We start from the raw sequence: 27,939 nt of genomic DNA on the forward strand, positions 1-27,939 counted from the left end.
CCTGTTTACCAGTACAATTTGGGCGTATTTTGTACGCCAAATTATTATCGGTACGACAATACGCGACACACGCACAAAATACGACTAAGAAAAAAACTAGAATACGTTTTCCAGTGTTGGTGTGCTGATTACGGGATGGTACAGCTGATACCGGTTTCGGTCTAAGGGAGATAACCCTGACAGCGAGTCTTCAGCTGTGGAAACCTCGTTCAGTTGTTGGCACGTGCGATCGTCTGGACAATCCAAGGCAAAATGAAGCAGAAAATTTTGCAGTTTCGGGTGACTGTACCAAGTCTAAACAGCAGAAGCAGCACATTTTCTTGGAGAAATATAAGAAAGAGCCAGGAATTGTGGAGTCTACTGTGGGAAACAGTCATGCACACTGGAAGTATTGTAAATCAGATTTCTCCGTTGCCTATGCCGGGAAATATGACATCGAACGACACTGCAGTTTCACAACTCACCTGGACAAGGTTGCTGCAAAGAAATCCGCTGAAAGCTGCCAAGGAATTATAAAGTTCATTCCCGCAAAGCTAATCCTGCCAGAAGAAAAGGCTGTAGTCCGTGCTGAAGCAATGTTTTCTGGGATGATTGTAAAAATGAACTAGCCACTGTCAACCGCAGATGTTATTTCACGAAGTTCATCTTTTCATTATTAATCTGTTTGGGAGACACTGGTTATAATGCTACAAACTGACAGGTAAATAAAATTGTTTTATCCCTGTTGTATTGGAAGGAGTTAAATTCTGAAGGTGTTCACAAGACATGCTATTCTTACACAAACACGTTTGCACCCACGCGTACACTTTCCCTAGCCCATATGGCTTTGCTTGCAAAGTACACCAACCTTTTGAAAAATACACTCAACTGTTTGGGAAAGTACTCTTGCTTCGGGTTTAAAGTAAACAGGTCTGGGTAACTCAGCAAAATTCCGTTTGCGAAAAAGAACAACATAACGATGCATATTAGCCTTGACATGTAACGTCATATTTCTCATCAGTTTCCTTTTCAGTTTTAGAAGAAACAAATCATCAAAAGAAACAAAAAAACAGCCACCCACTGACTCAGCGTACTAAGAGCACAGCAACCTTGAATTTAAAAGTTTTTAACTCGAAAAAGCATTCTAATTTCTATGTTTGTTTCTGTTCCAATTACAATCAACAATGACTATCCTTGCTTCTCTGCAATATAAAGTGGTCTATCACCATGTACAAGTTGGGTTTTTTCAGTTTCAGTTGTTATCATTGCAGCAGTGCAGCTGTTATTTTCCACCCGCTTTAACACTACAGATGGAGGGCCGTCCGGTGAATCATAAAAAACACATTATGTTGACTGTAGTTTGTGTCCCAAAATTGCCCTCCTCTTCTCATCCCTGCAGGGCTCCCCCCGGACGCCCCTCCTAGCGCGTCCCAAGACCCCCACTTTCAATTTATAGAGGGTCCATGGACTCCCACTTCAGAATTTCAGAGGGTCCTAAGAGTCCAAAAGCCGAAAGGTCCCAGTGTACTTATAAAACATTAATGGTATCTACGGTATGCACGATAAAGGAAATTTAGTGCGTCCTGGGACCCCCTCCATACATTTCTAGAATGTATTTTCGGCTTTTAGTGCGTTTAGGACGCAGGGATGCGTGCTATGGGGAGTCCTGTTCTTGCCCTAGCTTTAACCTGGTTATTTATTTTTTTAATTTTTATTTTTATTAAATGAAATTTGAAAATAAGAAAAACTTGGAAGCAAAACATTAAAGCAAGAGAGAAGGAAATTACCTCTTGATTTTACTGCTTTCATTATCTGGACATCATTAAGAAAAACATTTTTATATCAGAATTTTCTCTTTATCATTTTTTATTTTTTGTGCAACACTTATTCTCTGTTAATAATACAAATGTTGATACAAGCAGGAAGTTGTCTTTTTACTATGAAACTGAACTTGACTTGTTCAGTTCAATGCTGCTGCCCCTCGGCAGACCAGAACTTTATTCACATCTGTTTCTTTGTTTTTCAGAAGAAACCAGCTAAGTCAGCGCCACCTGATGTGGACACAACAGCAAAAAACAAGAGAACGACCCTGTCACTGAGAACCAACAAGGTACGCCGGAGTTTTCATCGAGGAAAGCCTGGACGAACCACTGGGTCCCAACCTGATGTCAGCGATGCTGTTGCCGGACCTTCCGTGTCTGGTGATAGGACAAAACCCAAAAGAGGAGTTCCGCCTAAAACTTTGAAGAGGCTCGGCACAAATCCGGGTAAGCTTTTTTGATTACGAGTCTGGGGATCATCTCACCAGCTGTATGGGCAGTACTAGAGCAGACCTGTTTACCAGTACGATTTGGGCGTATTTTGTACGCCAAATTTTTATCAGTACGCATAATACGCGACACACGCACAAAATACGCATAAGAAAAAGTCTAGAATACGTTTTCCGGTGTTGGTGTGCTGATTACGGGATGGTACAACTGATACCGGTTTCGGTCTAAGGGAGATAACCATGACATCGAATCTTCAGCTGTGGAAACCTCGTTCAGTTGTTGGCACGTGCGATCGTCTGGACAATCGTGGGCCAGTGCTGATTACGGGATGGTACAACTGATACCGGTTTCGGTCTAAGGGAGATAACCATGACAGCGAATCTTCAACTGTAGAAACCTCGTTCAGTTGTTGGCACGTGCGATCGTCTGGACAATCGTGGCAAAATGAAGCGGAAAAATGTGCCAGTTTCGGATGACTGTACCAAGTCTAAACAGCAGAAACGGCAGATTTTCTTGGAGAAATACAAGAAAGGGCCAGGAATTGTAGAGTCTTCTTTGGGAAAAAGTCATGCACACTGCAAGTATTGTAAATCGGATTTCTCCGTTGCCCACTGATGCCGGGAAATATGACATCGAACGACACTGCAGTTCCAAAACTCACATGGACAATGTTGCTGCAAAGAAATCCGCTGACAGCTGCCAAGGAATTATGAAGTTCATTCCCGCAAAGCAAATCCTGCCAGAAGAAAAGCCTGTAGTCTGTGCTGAAGCAATGTTTTCAGAGATGATTGTAAAAATGAACTTGCCACTGTCAACCACTTTTGTGAGAGTAACACAAGTATGAAGACAACAAGATTAACTTTTGAGCAAAGCCAAAGGGGAGAAGACTGAACAGATGCAGCTGTCAGTGGCAAGTTCATCTTTTCATTATCAATCTGTTTGGAAGACACTGGTTATAATGCTACAAACTGACAGGTAAATACAATTGTTTTATCCCTGTTGTATTGGAAGGAGTTAAATTCTGAAGGTGTTCACAAGACATGCAATTCTTACACAAACACGTTTGCACCCACGCGTACATTTTCCCTAGCGCATATATGGCTTTGCTTGCAAAGTACACCAACTTTTTGAAAAATACACTCAACTTTTTTGGAAAGTACTCTTGCCTCGGGTTTAGGGTAAACAGGTCTGCTAGAGACTAAACATCCTCTGGCACAGAATTTTTTGTTCGCCTGATTTTTTTGTTTATTAAAAAAGGAGTGTTTCTAATTTTGTTGCTTTTAGTCTTATGCCTTCAAAATTAATGAGCAAAGGATCAAACGTGAAGAACCTGAAACTTGTTTCGCATAAAACTTGGTTAGTAATGGACTAACGTCACTTAGTAGTAATGGACTAACGTCACTCAGGTCAGCACCTTACGTTCAATAAGCAAAGCTGAAAACTGTTACGCTTTCAGTGTACGTAGCATGCTACGTTTGAAGACAAATTGCTACGCCAAGCTTAGAATTGCTACGCTTTAACAGTTAATCACAAGCCTGCAACAGATAGCTTTTTGACTCACATGCGAAGCAAAAGTGAGTCTATGTACTCACCCGAGTCGTCCGTCCCGGCGTCCGTCCGTCCGTCCGGAAAACTTTTAACGTTGGATATTTCTTGGACACTATTCAGTCTATCAGTACCAAATTTGGCAAGATGGTGTATGATGACAAGGCCCCAAAAAACATACATAGCATCTTGACCTTGCTTCAAGGTCAAGGTCGCAGGGGCCATAAATGTCTAAAAAAACATCTATTTTTCACATTTTTCCCATTTTCTCTGAAGTTTTTGAGATTTAATACCTCACCTATATAGGATATATAGGGCAAAGTAAGCCACATCTTTTGATACCAGTTTGGTTTACCTTGCTTCAAGGTCAAGGTCACAGGAGCTCTTCAAAGTTGGATTGTATACATATTTTGAAGTGACCTTGACCCTGAACTATGGAAGATAACTGTTTCAAACTTAAAAATTATGTGGGGCACATGTTATGCTTTCATCATGAGACACATTTGGTCACATATGATCAAGGTCAAGGTCACTTTGACCCTTATGAAATGTGACCAAAATAAGGTAGTGAACCACTAAAAGTGACCATATCTCATGGTAGAAAGAGCCAATAAGCACCATTGTACTTCCTATGTCTTGAATTAACAGCTTTGTGTTGCATGACCTTGGATGACCTTGACCTTGGGTCAAGGTCACATGTATTTTGGTAGGAAAAATGTGTAAAGCAGTTCTTAGTGTATGATGTCATTGCTAGGTTTAGGTCAAGGTCAAGCATGTGAGTCGTATGGGCTTTGCCCTTCTTGTTAAAGTTAGGTCTAGCGCTAAAACGCACCACGGTCCAAAAACATTCTGATAATCATCGATCCACGGCTATGGCCAGTTTACATCAATAGAATGAGACCCGAAGGGAAGTAACTCATTTTTGACCTGAGTTCAGGATGGGTCCAAAAAGTGTTCGAGACAATCTGCAAAATTAATTCTTTAAAAATTGCTCGCTCTTTACCTAGGATGTTCCCGTTTGGTGAGCGTTCAAATGGAAGGGTGTTTGTACTGTGTGTAAAAGCCTGACAGTATCTGTGATGGTTTACGGGAAGCTTACTGTCCGGGCGTCAATTCCGGTATTGAATATTCATAACAGCCGTCCAGCACCAAAACGAGGCGCCATTGTTGTAGAGGACCAAGTCCACAAAAATACATTCTTTGAAAATTTCTCAGGCTCGACAGAAAGCAGCCAGGATGTTCCCGTTCGGTGAGCGTTCAAATGGAAGTATGCTTGTACTGTATGTAGACGCTCGGGGAGCTCTGTGATGGTTTACGGGAGGCTTCCTGTGCCTTTAATCAAAACTTGACTAAATGTAAAAACAAGGGGTACATGTGGGTGTCCTGACCCCATTCACCATCAGCACTAATCAGACCTGGGAACCCATACGGTTTCGCCGTATTTTGTACGCATGATTGTCTAGAATACGATCCGTACGTGGATAAAAAATGCAACGAGAGAAATTCCAAGACTAATTTTCTTCACAAGCGCATCCCGAAGCCGATCCAATATTTTGAGCATGCCAGGCAGGACTTGACTTTATTTTCCACCAGTTGATCCATCTGCGGGAACCACACCTTCTCACGCAGGAGGCCCTTGGTTTTGATGATTCCTTGGTGACCTTCGTGAGCGATGTCTACTGTTCGCTGCTGGAGAGCTTGAGGAATCACGATGCGTTGGTTGCGTAGGAGAATACCGTGTTCTTCGCTGACAGATAGTTCGTCTCTGACTCGCTTGAAAATCTGGAACACGGAGCTGTTGACGGCGGTATCTGTAGGGGGATGCCATTGGTTGTACTGAATGGCGTTGATCACTGCAAGTAGAGTCTTGTCGTTGCTCGTCGCAGCGGCAACTTCAGCGAGCGTCATAGCCTTGGGGATTGTGTGATCGATCAGGAATCTGATGTATTCTTCAGCCACCTTTGACGCATGTGTCGACTGTGCATCTGATGCTTGGACAGGGTGTCGGCTGAGGAAGTCTGCAGGATTCTTGCTGCCAGGCTGATACTGCAGCGTAAAGTTGTAACTCTGGAGGCGTAGGTTCCAACGCTCAATACGGGCTGACGTTCTCGACGTTGGTGAGTTGTAGATGACCTCCAGTGGCTTGTGGTCGGAGATGACAGTGAATTGACTTCCGTACAGGTAGAGGTGGAAATGTTCACATGCCCACACCACAGCTAGGGCTTCTCGCTCCGTTTGAGAGTACCTGGACTCTACGTCTGTGAGTGCGCGACTGGCGTATGCAACGATGTGTCGAATATCTTTCTCATCGCGCTGGGCGAGGACAGCTCCAACACCGTTGGGGCCAGCATCAACCACAACTTCTGTTGCCAGGTCAGGACTGAAGTAGGCCATGACGGTTGAGCTGATTAGACGTGCCTGCAATTCTTGGACTGCTTTCTGGTGATCAGATGTCCAGTCCCAGGGAACGTCGTTGCGCGTCAGATCACGGAGAGGCTTGGTGATATTCGCATAGTCTGGAATGAAGCGAGCGATGTAGTTGGTCAGTCCCAGAAAGCTCCGTACCTCTTTGGCGTTGGCGGGAGTAGATGCCTTTTGGACTGCTTCTACTTTCTTGGGGTCTGGAGAGATGCCAGTCTTTCCGAAGATGCAGCCGTAGAATTCAATGGAATCTTTGTTGAATTCACACTTCTTGTCATTCAGTGTCAGATTTCTCTCTCTGAGACGGTCGAAAACCTGCCTCACTGTCTTGTCGTGCTCCGCTTGCGTCTTCCCGTAGATCATGATGTCGTCGCTTGTGTTTAGAGCATCAGGTATGTCAGTCAGCATCTCCGAGATGTGATTCTGGAAAATTTCTGCTGCACTGGTCACACCAAAATTAAGCCTCTTGTAGCGCCTGAGTCCGACATGCGTTGAGAATGTTGTCATGTTCCTGGACTCTTCTTCTAGTTCAAGCTGGTGGTATCCAGAATTCAGATCCAGCTTGCTGAAAACTGTGGCTTCATTGAGTCTCATGAGGATGTCGTCGATGGTCGGCATTATGTGTCTGGTGCGTTTGATTGCCTGATTCGGTAGGCGCATGTCCACACATATTCTTATTTCGTCCGGCTTCTTCGGCTTTGGTGCCGCGACAATTGGAGATACCCATGGGGTAGGTCCATCGACTTTCTCGATGATGTCGAGGTTTTCAAGACGCTCCAGTTCTTGCTCAACCTTCTTTCGTAGATGGTAAGGTATGCGTCGATGTGGTTGTGCTGTTGGTTGCACAGACTCGTCAACGTACAGCTTGACCTTGACATCTTTCATCTTGCCCATGCCTGTGAAGAGGTCGCTGTATTCAGTGCGTAGCCCGTTGGTCGTTTCGCCTGAAGTAGAGAAGGCAAAGCTGATGAGGTTAAGCTTTTGGGCGGTTTCCGCACTCATCAGGTTGTTGCCGACAGCTCCGTCGCAGGATTTCACGATGTAAAATACGGCAGAGGTTTGAATGTCCTTGAACCTCACCGTAAGGACGGCTTGACCTCGTACCGGAAGCGGGGTACGTGATCCATAGGCGTATATCGCTGGACATGACGCAGATGAAGTTAGCTTGCAACGTGACGACTGGATGCTCTCAAAAGCCTGTTCTGTCAGGATGTTGACCGACGCTCCGGTGTCCACGATGAAAGGTATCTTCCCACCTTCGATGTTGACGCTGACTGTAGGCGTGCTCATTCGCTTTTGTGAGACACCGAAGACGTATTCTTCGTCAGATGAGAACTGTGCATCACTAGGGGGCTGTTCTTGGATGCTTCGGACGTGCCTTGGTCTGTCAGACTTCTTGTGTGATCTGCAGACTGATGCGTAATGTCCTTTCTTGGTACACAGCCGACAATCTTTATCCTTTGCTGGACACTTGTCTCTGGGATGTGGTCGTCCACCACACCACCCGCAGCTGCCTGAACTGCGTTCATCTGTTGAGCGTATTTGCTGATTGTTGCTTCTAACATGGGAGCTTGGTCCATGTCGTTGTCCTCCTCTTCTTTTGTTGAAGGGTTGGTGGTGACTGCCATGGTTGACAGCGTTGACAGTTGATGTAGCAGTTCTGCCTTCCATCTGCATAGCTTGAGTGTCTGAAATCTCAAGAGCACGAGCTTGTTCCAACAGGGAGTGAAGCGTTGTGTCAGCATCACAGTGAGCACGTCTCCTAAGTCGCTGAGAGTTGCATCCCTGCAGGATTTGGCTCTTGACTTCTCTGTCAGTGTTCTCAAAACTGCAGTTCGCTGCTTGCAGACGAAGTCTTGTGTAAAAACTGTCTATGGTCTCACCGGAGTTTTGGGTCACTTGGCGAAACTTGAATGTCTCAAAGTCCACATTGCGTTTTGGAGTAAAGTGTTGGGTCAGGGAGGCGACTGTTGTTGCGTACGCTCCCTGGTCGCCCTGCTGTTCATCCGACATGCTGTCGTATATATGTCGAACACTTCTTCTCCTGCATAATGCAGTAGTAGAGCCTTCTTTCTGTTGTTGTTGGTAATATTGAGACCAGTCATCAACAGTTCAAACCTTATTGCCAGCCACTTCTTCCATCTTGTGCCAGCCGTCGCCTCTTCCGAGTGCACTGGAAATTTGTCAAAGTGGGGAAGTGCTGTAGCCATTGTTCGCCGACGCACGTGGTGTTTTGAAGTGCAGAACGATCGAATTTGTTTACCTGCTGTAAGTTCGAAATCCTCGTCGCCAGATGTAGTGGTGTAGTGTAGTGTGTAGGTGGAACTCTCACACACGCATACAACACATACTAACACAGCTAGTGTGTTTCAGAAAACTGTAAGGGTTCTTTTCTTTGGATGTATGGTACATTGCTTACATGGATAATCGTGCAGCCATCTTGTCTGTCTTAATACCGGGTCTGCCTTAATACCGGAATCTAGTAGAACTACATTATCACTGGCTTACAACTATCGGGTACAGAAACCAGTTTCAGATTGAGGACACTACAGACGCGTGTACAGTTTGTTTGAATCATGCATGTTCAAATGCGGTATGACTTTTCTGGAAATACACCAATTTTGTTTGAGAATACTCCAAGTGCAAAACAGGGGTTCCCAGGTCTGACTAATGTTTTATTGAAAATGTCTAAAGACACAGAACGAGAAAATTAATGCACTTTGTTTGCTCAAGTTGTAGAAATGTCAGCTAGGTCACGCGAAACATAAAATGATCAATCAATTGCTCAAATTGTGCGACTTTGCACCTTGCGTCGGTGAAGAAAAGTAAAATAACCCAACAAACTCACAAGCTGAGTAAGTCTATTCATCGCTGACTGCAGTCCAGTAGTCAATCGCATCATCGCTATTTTCTGTGTGTGAATAATTTATCTGCCAGACAATTACACTAACACTGTATCAATTAGAACAATCCAAGCACAGACACTTTGACATCAGGGTTTAGCCTGGAAGAAAAAGACAATGGGACATTTGTCCCCCTCAATCAAATTTTGATGGGACATTACAATTTACATAGTCCAAGGCAAAACGCACAAAGAGGGTTAGGCCAAAATACTTTTGTCAAAAGATGCAAAATAGTGCTATTTGGTGCCATATGATGATATGAGAATTTGCCAGTGTGTTAGTGTGTGTCTGTGTGTGTGTGTTTCGATCAATATTGCTTCTGTTGACAGTTTTCACAGAGGTAAACGCGCAAGTGCAGATAGTTTGCAGAATTGCTTGAATACTAATGAATTACATTTTAACTCTTAACGTCCTATACCGCGCCATACCGCTCGTTACCGTATCATCCTATACCGCGCCATACCGCTCGTTCTCTGCTAGTGTCATTAAACAAGAGTAACCAGCCTTGCGATGCTCTCCTGCATTGGAAAACAGCTTTAGTCCTTGGACGCACATGTCATGGCTGCCGGTGGATTTTTTTCAGGACTTTTGAATGTGATTTCGATTTTTGTGGGCGGATTTTGTTCGGATATTTTGTGTTAGCTTTCAAAATTCAACATGGAGACGAGTGATAGTGACACGTCTTTTCACGGGTTTGAGGCAAGAAATGTGGAGAATGACTTCGATGGTGGTGATGATGATAGTGGACAGAGTGATCTATCAATTTCGGAAGTTTCAAGCGTACACACAGCCGATTTGAGTGATTTTGAACCTCTAAGTTTGGACGAATCATCCGCAGATGATGACATTGACGAGAATGCACAATGGTGTGGAAACATCGAACAGTGGGAGGAAGATGCATTCCTAGAAAGTGTGGGCCCTACACAGCCTCTACCATACAATGCTGAGGCAGTGGACTATTTTTGAGTCACTTGAGAAAAAGTGACTCTATGTAATCGGTCAGTGTTAGTCTGTCCGGCCGGCCGGCCGTAGACACCACCTTAACGTTGGACTTTTCTCGGAAACTATCAAAGCGATCGGGCTCATATTTTGTTTAGTCGTGACCTCCAATGACCTCTACACTTTAACGATGGTTTCGTTGACCTTTGACCTTTTTCAAGGTCACAGGTCAGCGTCAAAGGAAAAATTAGACATTTTATATCTTTGACAAAGTTCATCGGATGTGATTGAAACTTTGTAGGATTATTCTTTACATCAAAGTATTTACATCTGTAGCCTTTTACGAACGTTATCAGAAAAACAAGGGAGATAACTAGCCTTTTCTGTTCAGCAACACACAACTTAACGTTGGGCTTTTCTCGGAAACTATAAAAGTGACCGGGCTCAAATTTTATGTGAACGTGACTCATTGTGTTGTGAATAGCAATTTCTTCCTGTCCATCTGATGCCTCATATAATATTCAGAACTGCGAAAGTGACTCGATCGAGCGTTTGCTCTTCTTGTTACCAGCTGTTTCCATTGGCTCTCTTTGAGAAAATCAAGGATGAAACTGAACGTTACGCTCGCCAAAAACGGGATGCCCTTTTGGATTTTACGTGGATACTTTACCTGGGATTTTACCTGTGATAACTACCTCCCCAAGAGTAAAGTTGGTGTTATTTTTAATCATAAGATAACAGTGCATGACAACCAACATAAAACACAGACACAACACCTTCATTGCTTTTTATTTTATTTTATTTCATAATTTATTTTTTACCTGAAATTATTAATTAATTAGATTTTTTATGACAAGTAATTATCACACAAAAACACAAACCTTTCATAAATGCAAAGTACATTCATTCCCCAATGGTCAAAAAAAATATCAAGTAAATCCATCCATAAACAATGAAAATATGATTTTTTTATTGAACACACCCAATTTTTGTCTCTTTTTCCCAAATCCTTATGGGATTTTGCACTGGGACATGCAAAAAACGTTACAGGACGTTAAGAGTTAAAAGCCAATCACAGCGCATTTCACAAACTTGCAAGTTCCTCGGCTTGGCGCACGTTTTTGCTTAGGCCAAAAAAAAAAATTTGTCTGTTTCTGGTCACCCGACCGACCCTAAATTTCGACGCCGACCCTAAACTTTTTTTTTCCAAACTCAAATTTTTTTATTTATTTTTTTGGTGATAAAGGACAGGGTGAGAAAATGAACAACAAAAACGTGTGAAAACGAAAGTCCGCTGACGATTTGTAAATGTGTTGAGTGTCTTGTCTCTATGTATAGTGAATCCAGTCTCTTTGCGCGATTTTTAAAGTTAGTTTTATTGGTCTACATTTGGGGTAAAAAATTAAAAAAATAAAAATAAAAATTAAAAAAATCCCGACCTACCGACCCTATTTTTTTTTTAGCCATGTTACCAGAAACAGACAATTTTTTTTTTTTTGGCCTTAAGTCATTCTGAACACTGTGCTCCTGTGAAAAGTGTGCATGGGTCGGCGCAGTGGTACGTAATCTCAGTGCGTCCTTTGACGCACTGAAGGGAATTCCAATGGGACATTTTGAGATGTTATGCGCCAACAAGGCGCACTAAGTAAATGAAACCCTGGACATAGTCCTTTATGCTGTAAATGTAATCATGATAATTTTGTTTTGATCTAGTTTATATCTATAGATGGACAGACTCAAACATTGGTTACTTTTTTTCTCTTCTTTTTTTGGAAAAGAAATTAAAGAAGAAAAAAAGAAAGAAAAAAGCATCCGGCAGTCATTCATACTAAAGTGCTGTTCACATTGCAGCCTTTCTACCATATTTCAAGTCATTTTACTCGGCACCTCCCGCAGTGGGGCACTGCGGTTATGAAATTAAAGGCCCCTCCTGTTTTTGGAACCGCAGGAGCTTTCTAGTTTGCTGTTAGGTAGATTTTTGGTTCCTCTTTCCTGTCATGCTCTCTTTTTCTTCATGAATTCTTTTCTTTTTTATGCCTTCTTGCTCATTCACCTGTATTTTTTCCAAAAACCTCTTCTCTTGCCGCTTGTCTCGCGATTCATGTATAGTTTAATCTGTTAGTGTTCTGATGTAAGTCCAGCAGTAGATAGGTTAAGCCTATTTTAACATACTGGAAACTGGTAATCTTCCAGTAGGTATTAATTTAGTTTTACTAAAGCCTGCTGGGACACAAGTAATGGGTTAGTGCATTTGTAAACAGGAATCGCTTGACAAGTGGCCCCCTTCATCCCCCCCTTCCTCGTCCTGATATGGCTCTGCGTAGTCGGCTGGACGTTAAGCAACAAATAAACAAACAAACAAACAAACCCGCACCAAGTCAAAATTGCTGACCATGTGAACAGTGAAGCGACTATTCTTGGCAAACTTGAATAAGTTGAAGGCCAGTTCTGCTATTGGACCTAACCTCCTTATACCCCCATTCCACACATCCGTTCTAGCTTCTGTTCCCAGCCGTCCCGTCCACAACAATGAGACGCTGCGCAAACGGGCATTTTTTGCATCTTTGAGCAGCGTCTGACCGTACTGGCAGCTGTACTCAGGACGGTTGGGATCGGAAGCTAGTACTGATGTGTGGAATGCGGGTATGACAACTCAGTGTGTGAGAGCGCTAGCGTTGCGTTACCATTGCGCTAAGTTCCATTAACGATTGATGTGTTAACGTTCCATTACCGTTCATTTGGAACGGGTGGGGAATGGCTAAAATTTTGAACATGCAGCCCAAACTCACCCATCCCAACCGTCCCTACTGTTCAAAGGAGTTCCGTTAACGTCCATTGGCGTTCCATTAAGGTCCCCTCCTGATCCCTCCCATTCCCCTGCCGTTCCTTGGTCGCTACGGGAACGGGACCTAGAACGGATGTGTGGAATGGGGGTATAATTCGTGAATAAGGGCAGTTTGGTGAGAGCTAACCAATAAGTAAGCAATATCAGGAAAGTATGCGCAAAATCTGCATCAAGTCACGGCCGAGTCGAGCAGCGCACAACTGAGTTTTCGAGTCACGGCTAAATGCAAATGACTAAATGTGTCCTAAATCGTTGGGGCCGTTCACATGGCAGACTTTTCGTCGACTTGGCCTCAACAACTCAGGAGCGATTTCAAACCAACAAAAGTTGGATGAATGTCCGCTATGTGAACGGCACTTAACGGTAAACCAGTATTATAATTTTTGGGTGGCAAGTTACCATTTTGAAATGTTGCCATCTCTCAGTGTCCAGCAATACCATTTCCTTTTTATGTAATGCTAGGATTACATTATGTTCCCGGCGGCCACGGCAGCCCCGTTTGCCCGAAACGTAGTGCACCGTGGGACTTTGGTCATTTTGTCTCTGTATTCATGGTCCAGCCAAGTTTTCTCACAGTTAAATCACGATTTGGGGGGGGGGGGGGGGGGTAGTAGCTGAGTCCCGGAGGCTCCAAGGTGCTTTACGGTTCAGGCCTCACGTTCTGATCAAGGTCTGACATGTTTTTCACGTTCTGTCAAGGCTTTGTACAGATGAAACGTGACGCCGGGCAGCTATGGAGCACGTTTGTGCCCGTGGTATTAAAAGAAGGCCTCCCAAGCAATAGCAATCATTGTATGCTGTATTGTATCATTGTAGCCCGGCTTATTTTATTCTCCCTCCCAGACTGCGTGCGCCCTGTCAGACCGTAGTAGAACGCAACGCGTCCACGGTGGCCTGAAACGTGATTGTCGTGGCCGCCGGGAACATAATGTAAACCTAGCATAACATTGTCAAAGTCAGAGCTGATACTAAATGTACATTCACTGATGGTGCAAGTTCCTTTGCTAAATGTTAACTATATTTTTCTGAAATTTGTTTATGTTTTCACACTTGATAAGTAAAACTCAACTTCAATTGCATCCAAGAAACAGTTAATTAGGACTGCGTTGAATAAAACAATGTTTCATTCACTGATTTAGTTTTCATAGGTAAAATAAACTTGCGTGTCACGCAAATATGTCAACCATAAACAGGAATGATCATACCCTTGCTCATTGTACTGGAAGCTACTTTCCCAAGTAACCTTCCCACATGGATCCCATGTGGGCCCCAAGTGGGATCCCACATGGTGACGTTGTGGGAAGTCCCACATGGGCGCCATGTGGGATTTGATTACGACTTCCAGTGGGAGCCCAGTGGGAAGTAAATGGGACAAGAGTGGGAAACGGGTTGGACACGACTGGGAAACGGGTGGGGCACGAGTGGGATCAGGGTGGGAAACGAGTGGGATTCACGGGTGGAAAACGAGTGGGATTCAGGTAGGAAGCGAGTGGGAAGCAAGTGGGATTCAGGTGGGAATTAAGTGGGGTTTAAATCGGAAACGTGTGGGACTTCTTCCTAATTCTTCTTCTTCTGACTTCCGTAGAGGACTGGGTTCTGGCGAACGTCTCAGAGTCCTGCGAATTTAAAAATCATCAATGTACAAAGAAAAAAACAAAACAAGAACAACTGATACACACATTTAAATACCAAACTATCAAGCCAGGTGGCCGTGTCTGGTGAAATGCAAGAAGAGTGAATCACATGTTTTTTGCACTGTGTGTGTGTCGTACTTCTCGTGTTCGAGTGGTGGCGCACACGACTGTAAGCGGCACATCGAGAGTACTCGACACAAGCAAAATGCATCGTTGAAGGAGAAAATACCATCAGTGAGCAGCTACATCAAAGAAAAGGACGCCGAGAAGAGCGAAGAAAGGTTTTCTCATCGAGCACAACCTGCCTTTTTCATCCGCTGATACGCTAACTCGCATGGTCAGATACATGTTCCCTGATTCCAAGATTGCGTGATTAAGTACAATCTTTCAGTTCCTTTATGGTTTTATTTACAGTATGTCTCCATTCTGTGATAGCTATGTTTCTTTCTGGTTGTGATTTCCCTGAATGTGATGGAAGTACAGTTTTAGTTTGTTATTGATAAAGTAGGTACTTAGTTAGTACACTACAGTTGAGCCTGTGCTTTTTTGAAAATAATAATTACTTTGACAATTTCATTGTATTGGGGAGGATATTATTATGATTGGTTTTAATGCAGGATGTTTGATGTGACTGAATTTAAGATGTTTTATTGACATGCATCTTGACTGTAAATACTTTGGGCCAAAAAGAAAAGTTGTATGTTTCTGGTAACATGGCTACAAAAAATAGGGTTAATAGGTAGGTAGGGATTTTTTTGTTTTCTTGGTCAAGGTAGAAAATGACTATACAGTGACGCAAAGAGACTGGACTTACTATACAAAGAGAAAGACAACACATTACAAAACAAATGAGACAAAAGGGATGCGGGGTTATCCCCCTTGTGTCGTCTGCCGTCTGCTCATGTTCGCTACGAGTGATAGTGCACTCTGTGCAGAGTCCGTGTTTGTCGTCATTGCAGTATGTGAGAAATGTTAAGTCCTTTGTACTGGAAACTTGCGTTCTCCCAGTAAGGAGCAAATTTTTGATTAGTGTTTTTGTGAACAAGAAACAATTAACAAGTGGCTCTATCCCATCCCCCCCTTCCCTCCGTCGCGATATAACCTTGAACGGTTGAAAACGACGTTAAACACCAAATAAAGAAAGAAAGTGTGCTTATGATTGTGATAGGTCCATCATTCAGTTTGACATGATAAAACCTTCAAATGGTTTTCAGTATGTTTTAAGCTGAGGCAATGTGCGTTGTTGAAATATTACTTCTATTTACACAGTGAAGCTGTAGAGATTCTATTCTGAATTCATCAATAATTCAGGATTGGGACTGCTTTTGAATAAATACTTTTTCATTGTTGTGGAAGATGCTTGATACATTGTTCAGCTGGCAGCACAATTATTGTTGCAAAGAAAGTTATACAGTTGAGTTATAATTTGCAAGGGAAATTATTGCAGGGATGGTTGGGGGTGGAGAAGTGAGAAGATGCATTAATTTCCAAACTTGCTCTCTCTCTCTCTCTCTCTCTCTCTCTCTCTCTCTCTCTCTCTCTCTCTCTCTCTCTCCCTCCCTCCCTCTCCCTCTCTCCCTCTCTCTCTCTCTCTCTCTCTCTCTCTCTCTCTCTCTCTCTCTCTCTCTCTCTCTCTCTCTCTCTCTATCTCTCTTTTTCTTGGCTGAGCGTGGCACAAATTGGAAACTGTAAACATCTATTGTGTTAGTTGAACTGTCGTGACTGCAATACTGCATTTGAATGCAATGCAGTGTGAACTGAGTGCTGTTGTACTCATGGCACGGACTTTTTGGTTTTGTTACATGTGTTCCACAAAATTTTGTATGGCACCATCCCCCCTTTCCTTGTGAAGAGGCGATTACCTAACCACAAATAAACATTTGTTCTCTCTCTCTCTCTCTCTCTCTCTCTCTCTCTCTCTCTCTCTCTCTCTCTCTCTCTCTCTCTCTCTCTCTCTCTCTCTCTCTCTCTCTCTCTCTCTCTCTCTCTCTCTCTCTCTCAATGATTAACATAAATATATACATGCACAATTGACACATATTGTGTCGCTCTTCCTCATTCCTGAGTGTTGGCGATGAAAAAGCTTCCTTGATAGCTGATAACGGATTGACCCAGAAAAAAACCATGTTTTTCTGAAGTTCTGGTTAATCTCCATGGTTGAACACATGAGCTTAAACATGGCAGTACAGTGAAATAACAGTGTGTGCTTCCTTGTTGTAAGTTAGTGAGACAGGAACGTCTGCAATGAACAGATTCAGGATAGAACAGGTGTTTTGTGTGAAGTTTTTTTCTTTCTTCCTTTTATAATTTTTTTTAACCATTAGCAGCAGTATTGTAACATTAGAAAATGAGGTTTTAACCCCAAATTACTTGGCACAACATGGCGGTTTGTTTACTTCCTGCATGGCAGCCATTTTCAAGATGGCTGACAGGTTTTATGGTGTGTTCATTAAACATGCAATATTTAAGTATTGAATGTATTGATTTGTATGACATAAAGTGGAAAAGGTTCAGAAATGAATTGCCAATACAAATGTGTCTTACCTAAATATTCATTCTGCAGATATACATCCAAATGAATTCATGGTCACACACAAAAAAGTCAAGCACTGGAATGGGGTGGGGTGTGTGTCAGAAGGATGGGGGGAGGGGGTTGGGGTTGGTGTCTGAAAGTATTGGTTCTATTGTATTGGCATTCACACTTGGAAGAGGAGAATTGTTTTAACCCTCAACCTTGCATTACAGAAAGGTGTCACGAGGGTAAGGAGTTCAGTGTGTGTTGCCGGGAGGATACTGGCTGGTTGATAGAGACCATATTGTACATTGAATAGCTCATTTTCTTTTAAGAGATTAGAAAGAACGTTTCTGTCTCAGACGCTGAGTCTAGCAGTAGTACCAGCAGCACTGTTTGTATTAGACCTAAACTGGTTGTACTCAGACGTGAGAATCTTGTGACTTTTGGCAGAAATCCGAAGCACCTGCATCTGGAGGTCGAAGTTTCTAAATCTGCAGATAAATATTTGTTAGTATATTTGTTGTAGCTCTTAATGACCAAAGTTTCCATCCGTCAAACCCGAAGATTTGTTGTTGTTAAATTGCTTGTTCCTATACCGTCTGTCTTCAAAATGTTTTGGCCACAGAGACAAAGTGCCAAATCCTTAAGTATAGAGACCACTATTATAGGCCTACCAAGACTGACCAGAAACTCCTATAAAACAAGCCTTTCAAGAATGTGATTTTTTTGTTGGGATGGGGGTGGGGGCCGGTCTAGGACTGTGACCGATTGGGTTTTATGATGCGTGAAATCACAATATGGAAGCTGAGTTCCATGCATTAGCATGCCTGGGTGGGAATGATACGCCTTTCGTCGTAAATATGACGAAGTCCTTTTTTAATTGTGTAAGAAAAGAGCCTCCGTGTGTCCTCAAAAATGCTTAAAACGCAAAATGTTCCTGTCAGTACGCCCAAACCACTTTTACTCATTCCCAGGCCTGATTAGAAATAGATAAAGGTGTAAACCTCAAATGAAAATTCAACTGGCCATAGCGGAAGAACCCCCTGCGGGTTAGGGGGAGTCCCATATTGGTTGGGACGAGAGAGAATTTACCCGATGCTCCCCAGCATGTCGTAAGAGGCGACTAACGGATTCTGTTTCTCCTTTTACCCTTGTTAAGTGTTTCTTGTATAGAATATAGTCAATTTTTGTAGAGATTTTAGTCAAGCAGTATGTAAGAAATGTTACGTCCTTTGTACTGGAAACTTGCATTCTCCCAGTAAGGTAATATATTGTACTACTACGTTGCAAGCCCCTGGAGCAAATTTTTGATTAGTGCTTTTGTGAACAAGAAACATTAATTGACAAGTGGCTCTATCCCATCTTCCCCCTTTCCCGGTCGCGATATAACCTTCGTGGTTGAAAACGACGTTAAACGCCAAATAAAGAAAGAAATAGCGGAGGACTACAATGCAAAACTAAAATCAGCAATGTAAGTTCAAAGCACACATTGCTTTTTTGTTTTTTTTAACATCCCTTCAACGGGTATGGCTATGCCAGACCGAAGCAAGACTTACGTTTTCTTTCTCAGTTCACACATCAGTCCCGGTGTTGATTTAGGTCTGTCACTGTAAAGTGAAAAAGATTCTATAAGTATAACGCTCATGTCTGCTGACACTTGTTTAAGTTAGAAATATGCATCTCCTTCAAAAAGTTAAATCAATTTTGCTGCTAGACATCTGGGTCAAAGCACAAAATTGATTGCCATAATTGTGTTACAACTTACATGTATATCTGATAGAACTGTCTCAATGCAAAGAATGTCCCTCCTGGGTGAAATTTATTGACAGTATATTGAGCTCCAAAATGAGCATCATTTGGTCATTTGTGCTGTTGGTTGAAGAAGACAAGCATGCTTTTGGCAGCCGTTTTTGTCTCCCTGTAGCTTTTTTGCATTCTCGATCGTTACCAAATGGCCGCGAATGTTGATTGAGAACATGATGTGGATGGTAAAGTGGCAGACCTAGATTTAAACAATTTTAAACACAGCGACTAATATGTGAACTGAGAAAGGAAATAAACTTCCATCTGTCCCGAATAGCATGCATATCAGTTGAACTTGAAGGGAGTCGTTAAAAACAACCTTAGTCAAAAATAAATCAACCATCCTTCTGAACCACATGTCAATAAAATGCATCTGCACAGTAATTCCAAAGGTAAGTTATGCTTGAGAGAGCAAGTTATGCAAACTCAAAGGACTCATTGCAACAGAAAAACTGCCATGAATTTCCAATGCTTTAAGTTCAAGATGAACACTTAAGTGTGATAATTGAGTATGGTGGATGCTTGCATGCATACATGTGAGATCTCAGCACAGACAAAACTCAAGCAAATAGTTCCCAGTACTTGGTTTATCACTTACACAGAGAGGGGGGGGGGGGGGGGGGGGGGGGGGGCTATGCAGGCAACTACTTTATTTCGGACTTGTTAACAATTAAGCCTTGATTCATACAACTGCTTTGTTATGGTTATTTCTATGTGAGTCATCCCACTGAAAATGTTCAAGTTAAAGGAAAGTGAGATAAGGAGACCAGTGCAGTATTTGTGTGCGAAACTCACTCATGTAATCACCCACCAAAGCACTGAAGACACACACTAATTTGTCTTGAAAAGTAGGTGATCTCAAAATAATGACAACCTTGAGGCTGCAAAATTACCCTAAAATGGCTAAGTATTATGAGCAATTCTAGTTCTGCCAGTTACATTTCAGAAATGCTTCTGATTCTAGCTTAAAATTTTAGAGTTGAGGACATTTACTGGGATCTACACAAATGTGACCCTCCACCATGGAATGAGTCGCATGTCACCTTTGCACGATTTTTATATTTTTACATTTTCTTAAAGCATTTGTTATGCTCTATCCAGGGGTGAAACCCGTTTTAGAAAAGAGGAAAAACTTTTCGAGTTATAAGCCTGTGACTAAGGTGATCCTCACACTGATACCTGACACCCCCCATATTTATAATAGGCCTAGCGCAGAACCCGCGAGGTGACACTCATTCTGTGGTGGAGGGTCACAAATAGTGTGTTGTTTAATCTGTAGCATTTTGCACTTGGTCGCATACTTACTCAGTGCCCCTTCAGCAGATGTTTCAACCAACTTTGATCTCAGTTACTGACAAGAGCACTGACTAGACCTGCAGATGCTAGAAAATTGCATTTTGGACTTGCAATGATTTTCAGACAATGTCTGTGTTTCAGGACGGAGAGGACGCATATCTGCCGCCACCAAGTCAACAGAGTCGGAACGTCCTGAACCAGCTGCCAAGGCTGGGACAGTCAAGAGCGAGAAGGTCAGCAGAGCCTTGAAGAAGCTGGCTATCGATTTTAAGGAAAGCAAGGTGAGAGCAGGCAAAGCTGCTACTTCAAGTGCTGATGTTACTACCCTTCAAGGTCCAAAAAGAGGGAAGAAAAGTGGGGTTTCTGATCTCGAAGCAGCTTCAGCGCCTGGGGGGAAAGCGGATACTTCAAAGCAGGCAGGAAATGAGCTTCCAGGGGCCTCCCCAACCTCACTGGCCAAGAAAAAGCAGAGGAGAGGCTTTAGAGTAGGAAGGGCAGCACTGTCTCCAAGGGGAAAGATGCAGTTGAAAGCTGGCTCCTCAGCTGAAGCGCAGGTTTCTGAGGTAGTGAGAAAGATGAAAAGGAAAGGTGTCCGCAGATTTTGGACCAAAAGGCGAAATACCCAAGCAGGCATATCCCCAATAAAAAGAACTGCCTTGTTGTCAAAAGTAAATCGGCACAGAGAGCAGGAGTCATCAGCAGAGGGTACGTCAGGAACAATGCAACCTAGGAATGATTCTGTGGATGCTGTTCGTTCCAGAAGTAAGAACAAAACAAAGTTGGATAGTTCTGAACCAATGGAGACTGAGGCAGATAAAACTGTATCAACGGACACTCCCGATGAAATGGTTGACTCACAGGCCTCGGGATCTGATGAAGAGATGGACTCTGAAGTTGATACAGTGACTTTAAAGACAGTTTCTCGAGGCAGAGGCGGGAGAGGTGCCTCCAGAGCTAGAGGTTCTAGAGGCAAAACAGTGGCCGAAGTTGCTTTTAGGGGCCGAGGAAGAGGCAGAATTTTATGTTCTAGAGGCAGAGGTTCTAGCAGAGGCCCAAGCAGAGGATTAAGCAGAGGCAGAGGTTCAAGCAGAGGATCAGGCAGAGGCAGGGGTTTTAGCAGAGGATCAGGCAGAGGGAGGGGTTTTAGCAGAGGATCAGGCAGAGGCAGGGGTTTTAGCAGAGGGAGAGGACCTAGCAGAGGAAGAGGGTCTAGCAGAGGTAGGGGCAGAACATCCAACAGCCCCTCTGCAGGAGCTATTGCAGAGTCCGACGCCCATGATTCACAAAGTTTTCTGTCTCAAGAGGAGCTTGAGACAAACCAAGATGTAGCTTCTGGTTCGAGGCGAGACAGACCAAGGAAAAACAGTCCAGCCAGATCAGATAAGGGCAGTGTTGATGTGGAACTGAAGGCAAAACCAGTGAACAAAGGTGAAGAAAATACTAAAGTTGGGGCAAAGAAACGTACCAAAAACAACCGAGAGCAATCAGCTGAAAGCACTGATTTTCCACAGCAAGAGACTTTTGTAGACTCAGCAGCAGGAGTGTTGGCTTTTGATGAGATCAAGAAAATTGCCAAGCTGAGAGAGAGTAGAGACAATTTAATGTCAAGACTTTCACCCCTTACCAAGGAACGTTCTTCATCCATGGAATGCTTACTGCATGATAGGTCTTCAGCAGCAGAACAGACAAAGGCAGGAAACTATAGTCGCAGCAGCAGTCCAGGTGGAACAGATTTCAGAGCATTGAGCAAGAATTTGTCTGTGCTTAAAGTTGATTTATTGAGAAGCCCGTCTGTGGACAGTATGCTGCAGAAATCTGCCTCAGAATCTCTGCTGAAACCGGTTCACAGTTCAGCAGGAGATTCCATTTCAACTGTTGGTGCTCAGGAAAGCAGAAGTGACTCTTCTTTACACAGCATGTCACCATCTTTTGCATCATTGTCATCTTCCGGCTCCTTTGTGGCAAAAGACTTCTATGGTGAACAGAAGCAAAAAAGGCGAGGAAGTCCACTTGTGCCTTCAGTGGCAGTGAAAAAGAAGAGACTGTTGTCCAGACTGAAAGACAGTTCCACTAAGCAAGTGCCAGATATTCTGACAGACATGCGACCATCTCGTGGGGGGAGTGCAGGGGGGAGTAGAGAGAGCAGCCCAGGGACTGTGCTCAGAGTCAAAGAGAGAAAGTCAAAAGAAAAACTAGGGAAGCTGGAGACTGGAATTGACGCTGAGAGTTCAAATGTTGAGGAAAAAACCACATTAAGTCAAAATAAAGTGAGCAGCAAGGACAAGCTCATAAAGCTTTCAGCTAGTGATGCAATTCCTGCAAGTCTCATTCTGGTCGAACAAACGGAGGCTTCAGTCAAGAATGTTCCAATATCAGACACAGAAACATCAGTGACTGATTCTTTCTTGTCAGAGCCCACCCAAAACATGGAGGAAGCTATGGCAGGTACATCAACTGCAGGTAGGGATGGCACAACTTCAAAGAAACCAAGAGGAAGACCCCATGTTCGCCCACAACTAACTAAAGTCCACCGAAAGCCTGGTCGACCGAAGGGATCTCGCAACAAAACAACTATAGCAAGAATCGAGCTCAGTTCTGTTTTCTTGAAACAACAAGATCATTCAGATGAGGGAAACACAAGACCAACTGATTCAAGTACAAGTGCGTTTCAGCAGCCAGTCAAACCTAAGCGGGGGCGGCCTTCGGTGAAAGACTTACTGCAGCGAAAACGCATGAAGTTTGCTGCTCAGACCACGAAGTTGCAATTAGCTGCAAGAGGTGTGAAAGGCCAAAGACCGCGGGGTAGGCAAAAGGCAACAGCTTTATCTCAAATGGTTCCAAGTGTTAGTTCTTTGGAAGAAGATCAACAGTTAGCAGGTAGTGATGCTGATTGCAAAGACACAGACTTCACTGTTCATAGGACAGAGCTACCTCAGTCAAAAGATGGTCCTGATTGTGGGACTGAGGAGAAATCAAGGAACAATGCATTACCTTATGGTGCTGAGAGAAGTGATTCACCAACCAGCCATTTGCAGCCTTCCTCCAGCAACAGAATCTTCAAGAAAATGAGTGCAATTTCAAAGTCGGGAGGCAATGAATCTGCTGTGGCATATAGAAGAAGGGCATGCCCCGCTGTTGGTCAGAGTAGAAAGATGATTAGAAGAAAGAAAAGGTCCAGGTGGGCAAGTGGAAGACTGCCAAAGCAATCTGCGGCAGCTTTGGGTAAAGTTGCACGTTCGACAACGCAGCCATCTATTTCTTCTTACTTTACACCACAAGAATCTAAAACAGAAGAGAAGGAAGATGCAATTCCAGATGCAAATGAGACCGAAGAAAAATCGCCAGGCTCACCTTCATGTAGCATAGAATCGCCTGTTGCCGCTGATTCTCCAGTTGTTGGCACTGAACTGCATGATAATGAACATGGCTTGGCCAAGGAGGAAACACCTGACCCAGAACCGTCTCAGGTTGTCACTGAGATGGAATCATCTGATCTTCAGAACCAACAAGTGTTGCCCGATGTGGAGCATGATAACCCTGATGAGTCAAGTATTATCTCAGAGGCGCATAACCCTGATGAGTCAAGTGTTATCTCAGAGGCGCCTGTCACAGATCAGTCAGCAAATGAAATCATTCCTGAAACATCTGATGCAGCTGAACCACAAACACTTTCAGACAAAGACGCACATAACTGTGAACAGACACATGACATTCCTGATTCTGCGGAAGCTTTGTGTAGTGAGACAAAACTTCCGCCACAAGTTGGCCCGGGGAAAACTGCACCCGAAGAGCAGTCACAAGTTTCAAGTGAAACCAAGTCTGAGGAGGTATCACAACAAGCCCCACTTGAAGCAATGCATGAGGAGGAGTCTGGGCTGGTTCTTTCTAGTGAAACAAAGCTTGAGGGGCAGTCTGAAATTCTGCTTAATGCACCTAAATGTGAGGATCAGTCATCACAGGATGTTGCCAGCATAACAAATTCTGAGGGGCTCTCAGGGGAGCAAAAGCCTGGAGAAACTGATCCCAAACAGGAGGTAGTTCCTCAGAAAGAGACGGAGAAACCAAAACGGAAGCGCGTGAGCTATGAGTTGAAGCGGCTTCAGCGAGATGAAGGGGTTCAGAAAATCATGAGCTGGCGTGAAAAGAAGAAACTGAAATCTGTAGGTTTGCTCTTGAGGTCCAGAATTAAAAAACAGGAGGAACCTGAACAGACACAGACATCTGATGAACTTAAGAACAAGCACAAACAGTACAGTATTGATGCTTTGTCAGACACCAAGTTGATCATCAAGACAGGCAAGACTTTTGCAGGAACATCATGGAAAGAAGTCACCGAAGGAACGGACCAGGAAGCTAAACGAGGCATCCTCTCAGTGTCTTCCAGTCTGGACAGTGAGGACGGACCTCCGCCAATCATCAGTGAGGTTGCTCCCTTCAGAGACAACCGACCAGAGAGAGATCGATCAGAGGAACTTTCCCCACCACCTTTGATGGGACCAGAGGATCCATACTCTGAGGATTATTTTCTATCCATGCCAGTCTCTTCAAGCAGTGGAAGGAGCAGAGCATCAGAAGAAGTTACCAGTGAGGTGGGTGCTCCTCACTACACACAAACTGCTATCTCTGATACTGCAGCTGGCATTGATGTTCCTCAGGGATTGGAAGCTTCTGGTGTCCATGCTACAACTGCACCAAAGAAGAAAAGAGGACGACCAGCCAAACAGAAGCAAGCAACGATGGGACCAGCATCAAAAACCGGTCGGGCACCTCACGTAAGACCTGGCCCTGCAAGCTCCAAACCAGGAAGAAAGCCAAAGGCAGAAATCAAGATTGACCCCACTTACATCCAACATGTGTCCACCCTAAAGTCTCAACCACACACATTTGCTCTGCGACCAAAGACCACAAGGTCTCCTATAGAGATCATCGCCATGCGCCAGAAGCAGGAAGAGGAGGAGTATGAGCTGGCAGAGGCCACAAGGCGTGCAAGGTTACTGAAGCGAAGACAGGCCCACTTTGACAAGCTGGTGGCCCCTTGCGATCCTGAGTCCCAGCAGGTTCTTGCTTCTTGCAAACCTTGCTCTGTCATCCTTGTGGACTTTGTGAAGGAGCTGCATCTGAACTCTATTGATACATCTGACCAGTATGTCTCAGACGTGTCATGTGATAGCGACGAGAGAGACGAGGATGATGATGACAATGACTACTCGGCAGACTATGACCCACTGCATGACGAAGCTGACATTGCTGAGGAGGAGCAGGAGGAGTTTCAGGCTAAGACCAAGTCACTAGGCAAAGACACAGTGCAGAGAAAGATAGTTGGAACTGCGCGCACAGTGAGCAGAAAATCCCTTGGTAAGAGAACCCCAAGGGAAAAGTTGAAAATTAATCTTGCTCAAGAGGTTGGGCAGAGAATGCTGAATGAATCGGGGCAATCTGTAGAATCCACATCGGCCAAAACGCCACCGGCAGTCAAGAAGACTAGCCCAGACTTGGAGAGCCTCAGGGGAAAGGGATTTATGGGCAATTTTGTTGACTTCATTGAAAACAGAGGTATCCCCAAATCACCACTGCTTCACATTCGGGGCTTCAAAGCTAAAATGTCCCAATCTGGAGCAGCAGCATCCACTTTACTTGGTTCTTCACTTTCAGAAGCAACTCCTCCTTCTATGTCAAGTTCTTCAGTGTCAGACAGTTCAGTTGCGCAAGCTTCATCTATAGACTTGTTGGAGTCTTCAACAAAGCGCGGTGTGACTGCAGTTGATGTTCATGTAGCTGCCACACATCAGCCTCAGAGTGTTGTCGATAAAACGGTGAGCAAAAGTCCTGCCAAACTGCAGGAATCAGTCAGTAATAGTACACTTTTGGCTGAAAAGGAAACTGTCAGTAGCAGCCCTACCAAAACCTCTCAGAACACTGAAGGCAAGATAGTAAAACCCCAGAGCCCTGGACTTGCTGTACCCAAAATCAGATCTCCAGAGAGGGGCCAGTCCCCAGGAAAACTCAAAGTAATCCCGAATAGGAAGGAACTTGACAGTGGGTCTGGGGACAAGGTGGCCAACATACGATACCGCTGCACAAAGTGCGAGTTTTCTGCCACTACAAAAGGAATCATCGAGTCCCATGTGTACAGGCACATTCCTGGAGTCACTTTCAAGTGTGGTTACTGTGACTCAGAGTTCACAGGGTTAGTGAGTGCTCTGACTCACGTGAAGAACAGTCATCACAACAAGGAGCCCAAGGTGTGGATCAGCAAGGACATTAATGAAGCGAGTTTCTACACAGAGGAGGCAATCTCGACCACCCCAGAGGCTCCAGACGCTCAGAAGCACCAAACAGCCGTCACTTCACAGATATCCGAGTCCACAGCTGTCCAGGAGAAGCAGCCTGTCATTATCTCTCTGGTAATGAGTGGAGACATGCCTGTACAAAGACAGACCACCCAGCGAAGGTTTGCCTGCACACATTGCAGTTATTGTACTAACGTAGTGGAGGATGCCAACCAGCATGTGCGCGATCTTCACCAGGGCAACAGCCTCTACACCTGCTACTTGTGTGACAAAGCTCTCGGCTGCAGTCTGCAGGAAGTGGAGGCACACTGCAGAGAAACTCACCCTCACCGGCAGAACGCCTACAAGAAACTGCCAGACTTTTATGACCAGGAGCTGATGCGGGCCAACTCGGTGGACAGGCCGAGGTCTGTGGAGGACAGGGGGAACATCTTTGACCGTATGAGCAGCTTGTTCCCCAACATGGGTCCTGGGGGCGAGCTGGTGGATGACGGTCAGCTGTCCCCGCAGGCTCGTCACCTGCGGGCCAGAGACTACCTGTACATCAGGGAAGGATGGAATGTGAAGACCAGTGCTGAGGCTGACAGCACAACAGTAGAGGACATTGAGTTGCCCATTGACGAAACGGCAGAAGCAGAAGGTCCTGGTCTTGATTCCACGTGTGAAGAATCATCAGACAAAAGAGACGAAAGCTTCACAGAGCCACTTGATAGTCAAGCTGTTGGTGCACTGCATGATACTGCCACATCAGCAAGTGTTGCAGACAATGTTGTGCCTGACGTCAGTGACAGTGTCAGTCAACCAATCATCAGAGCTTCCACTGAAATGAGTGATGGACATTCTGCTGTGCTTTCAGTCAAAGCAGCAGAGAGTGTTTCCTTGGAAAACCCCTCTGATGGGGGTGACGCAAGCGTATTAGAGACGGTCACTGCGAAGGAAGGACTTGATACACCAGAAAACACAGACCTATTAGGTGACAAGACAGGCGTTAACATTGCAACACCAGAAGAATCGACACAGCCTTGTACAGAATCGTCAGAAGAAGGCGGCAAGACAACTACAGCAGATGCCGATGTGGACCCTGCTGTTTCTGATACCACTGTGGACATATCGGCGCCGACAGCAACACCAGACTCCCTGATGACATCAGAGGAGAAGCAGCCCAGTTCCAGTGACGCTGACGATGACGCAGAAAATGACATCCTGGTCATCAACCTTGAGGACGATGATGGCTTGGAGGACATGGCAGACGACTGTTCTACTCCAGAGTAAGTGTGTGTGTCAGTGTGTGGGTGTGTGTGTCAAAGTGTGTGGGTGTGTGTGTCAAAGTGTGTGTGTGACTGTGTATCAAAGTGTGTGTGTGACTGTGTGTCAACGTGTGTGTGTGTTTTATCCTAACATGTGTGTCTTAATATAGTCATAAGAGCTTTAATGTTAAACTTTTTTGTTAAATGTTTATGCATCATGTGCTTCTTATCAATTAACAATTGGCACCATCT

General features: G+C 44.2%; 1 protein-coding gene across 2 annotated transcripts in view; it reads left to right on the top strand.

Moving 5' to 3' along the window:
* The window catches only part of LOC138976287 (serine-rich adhesin for platelets-like), a 36,457-nt gene that overhangs the window by 2,790 nt on the left and 5,728 nt on the right, over positions 1-27,939 (top strand). For both annotated transcript variants that reach the window (XM_070349131.1, XM_070349130.1), the window contains exons 2-3: positions 2,006-2,246; positions 20,292-27,708. In XM_070349131.1, the coding sequence (XP_070205232.1) occupies positions 2,006-2,246; positions 20,292-27,708 (7,658 nt within the window). The remainder of the gene's footprint in view (positions 1-2,005; positions 2,247-20,291; positions 27,709-27,939) is intronic.

Source organism: Littorina saxatilis, linkage group LG9, assembly GCF_037325665.1.
Source record: "Littorina saxatilis isolate snail1 linkage group LG9, US_GU_Lsax_2.0, whole genome shotgun sequence".
NCBI lineage: Eukaryota > Metazoa > Mollusca > Gastropoda > Littorinimorpha > Littorinidae > Littorina > Littorina saxatilis.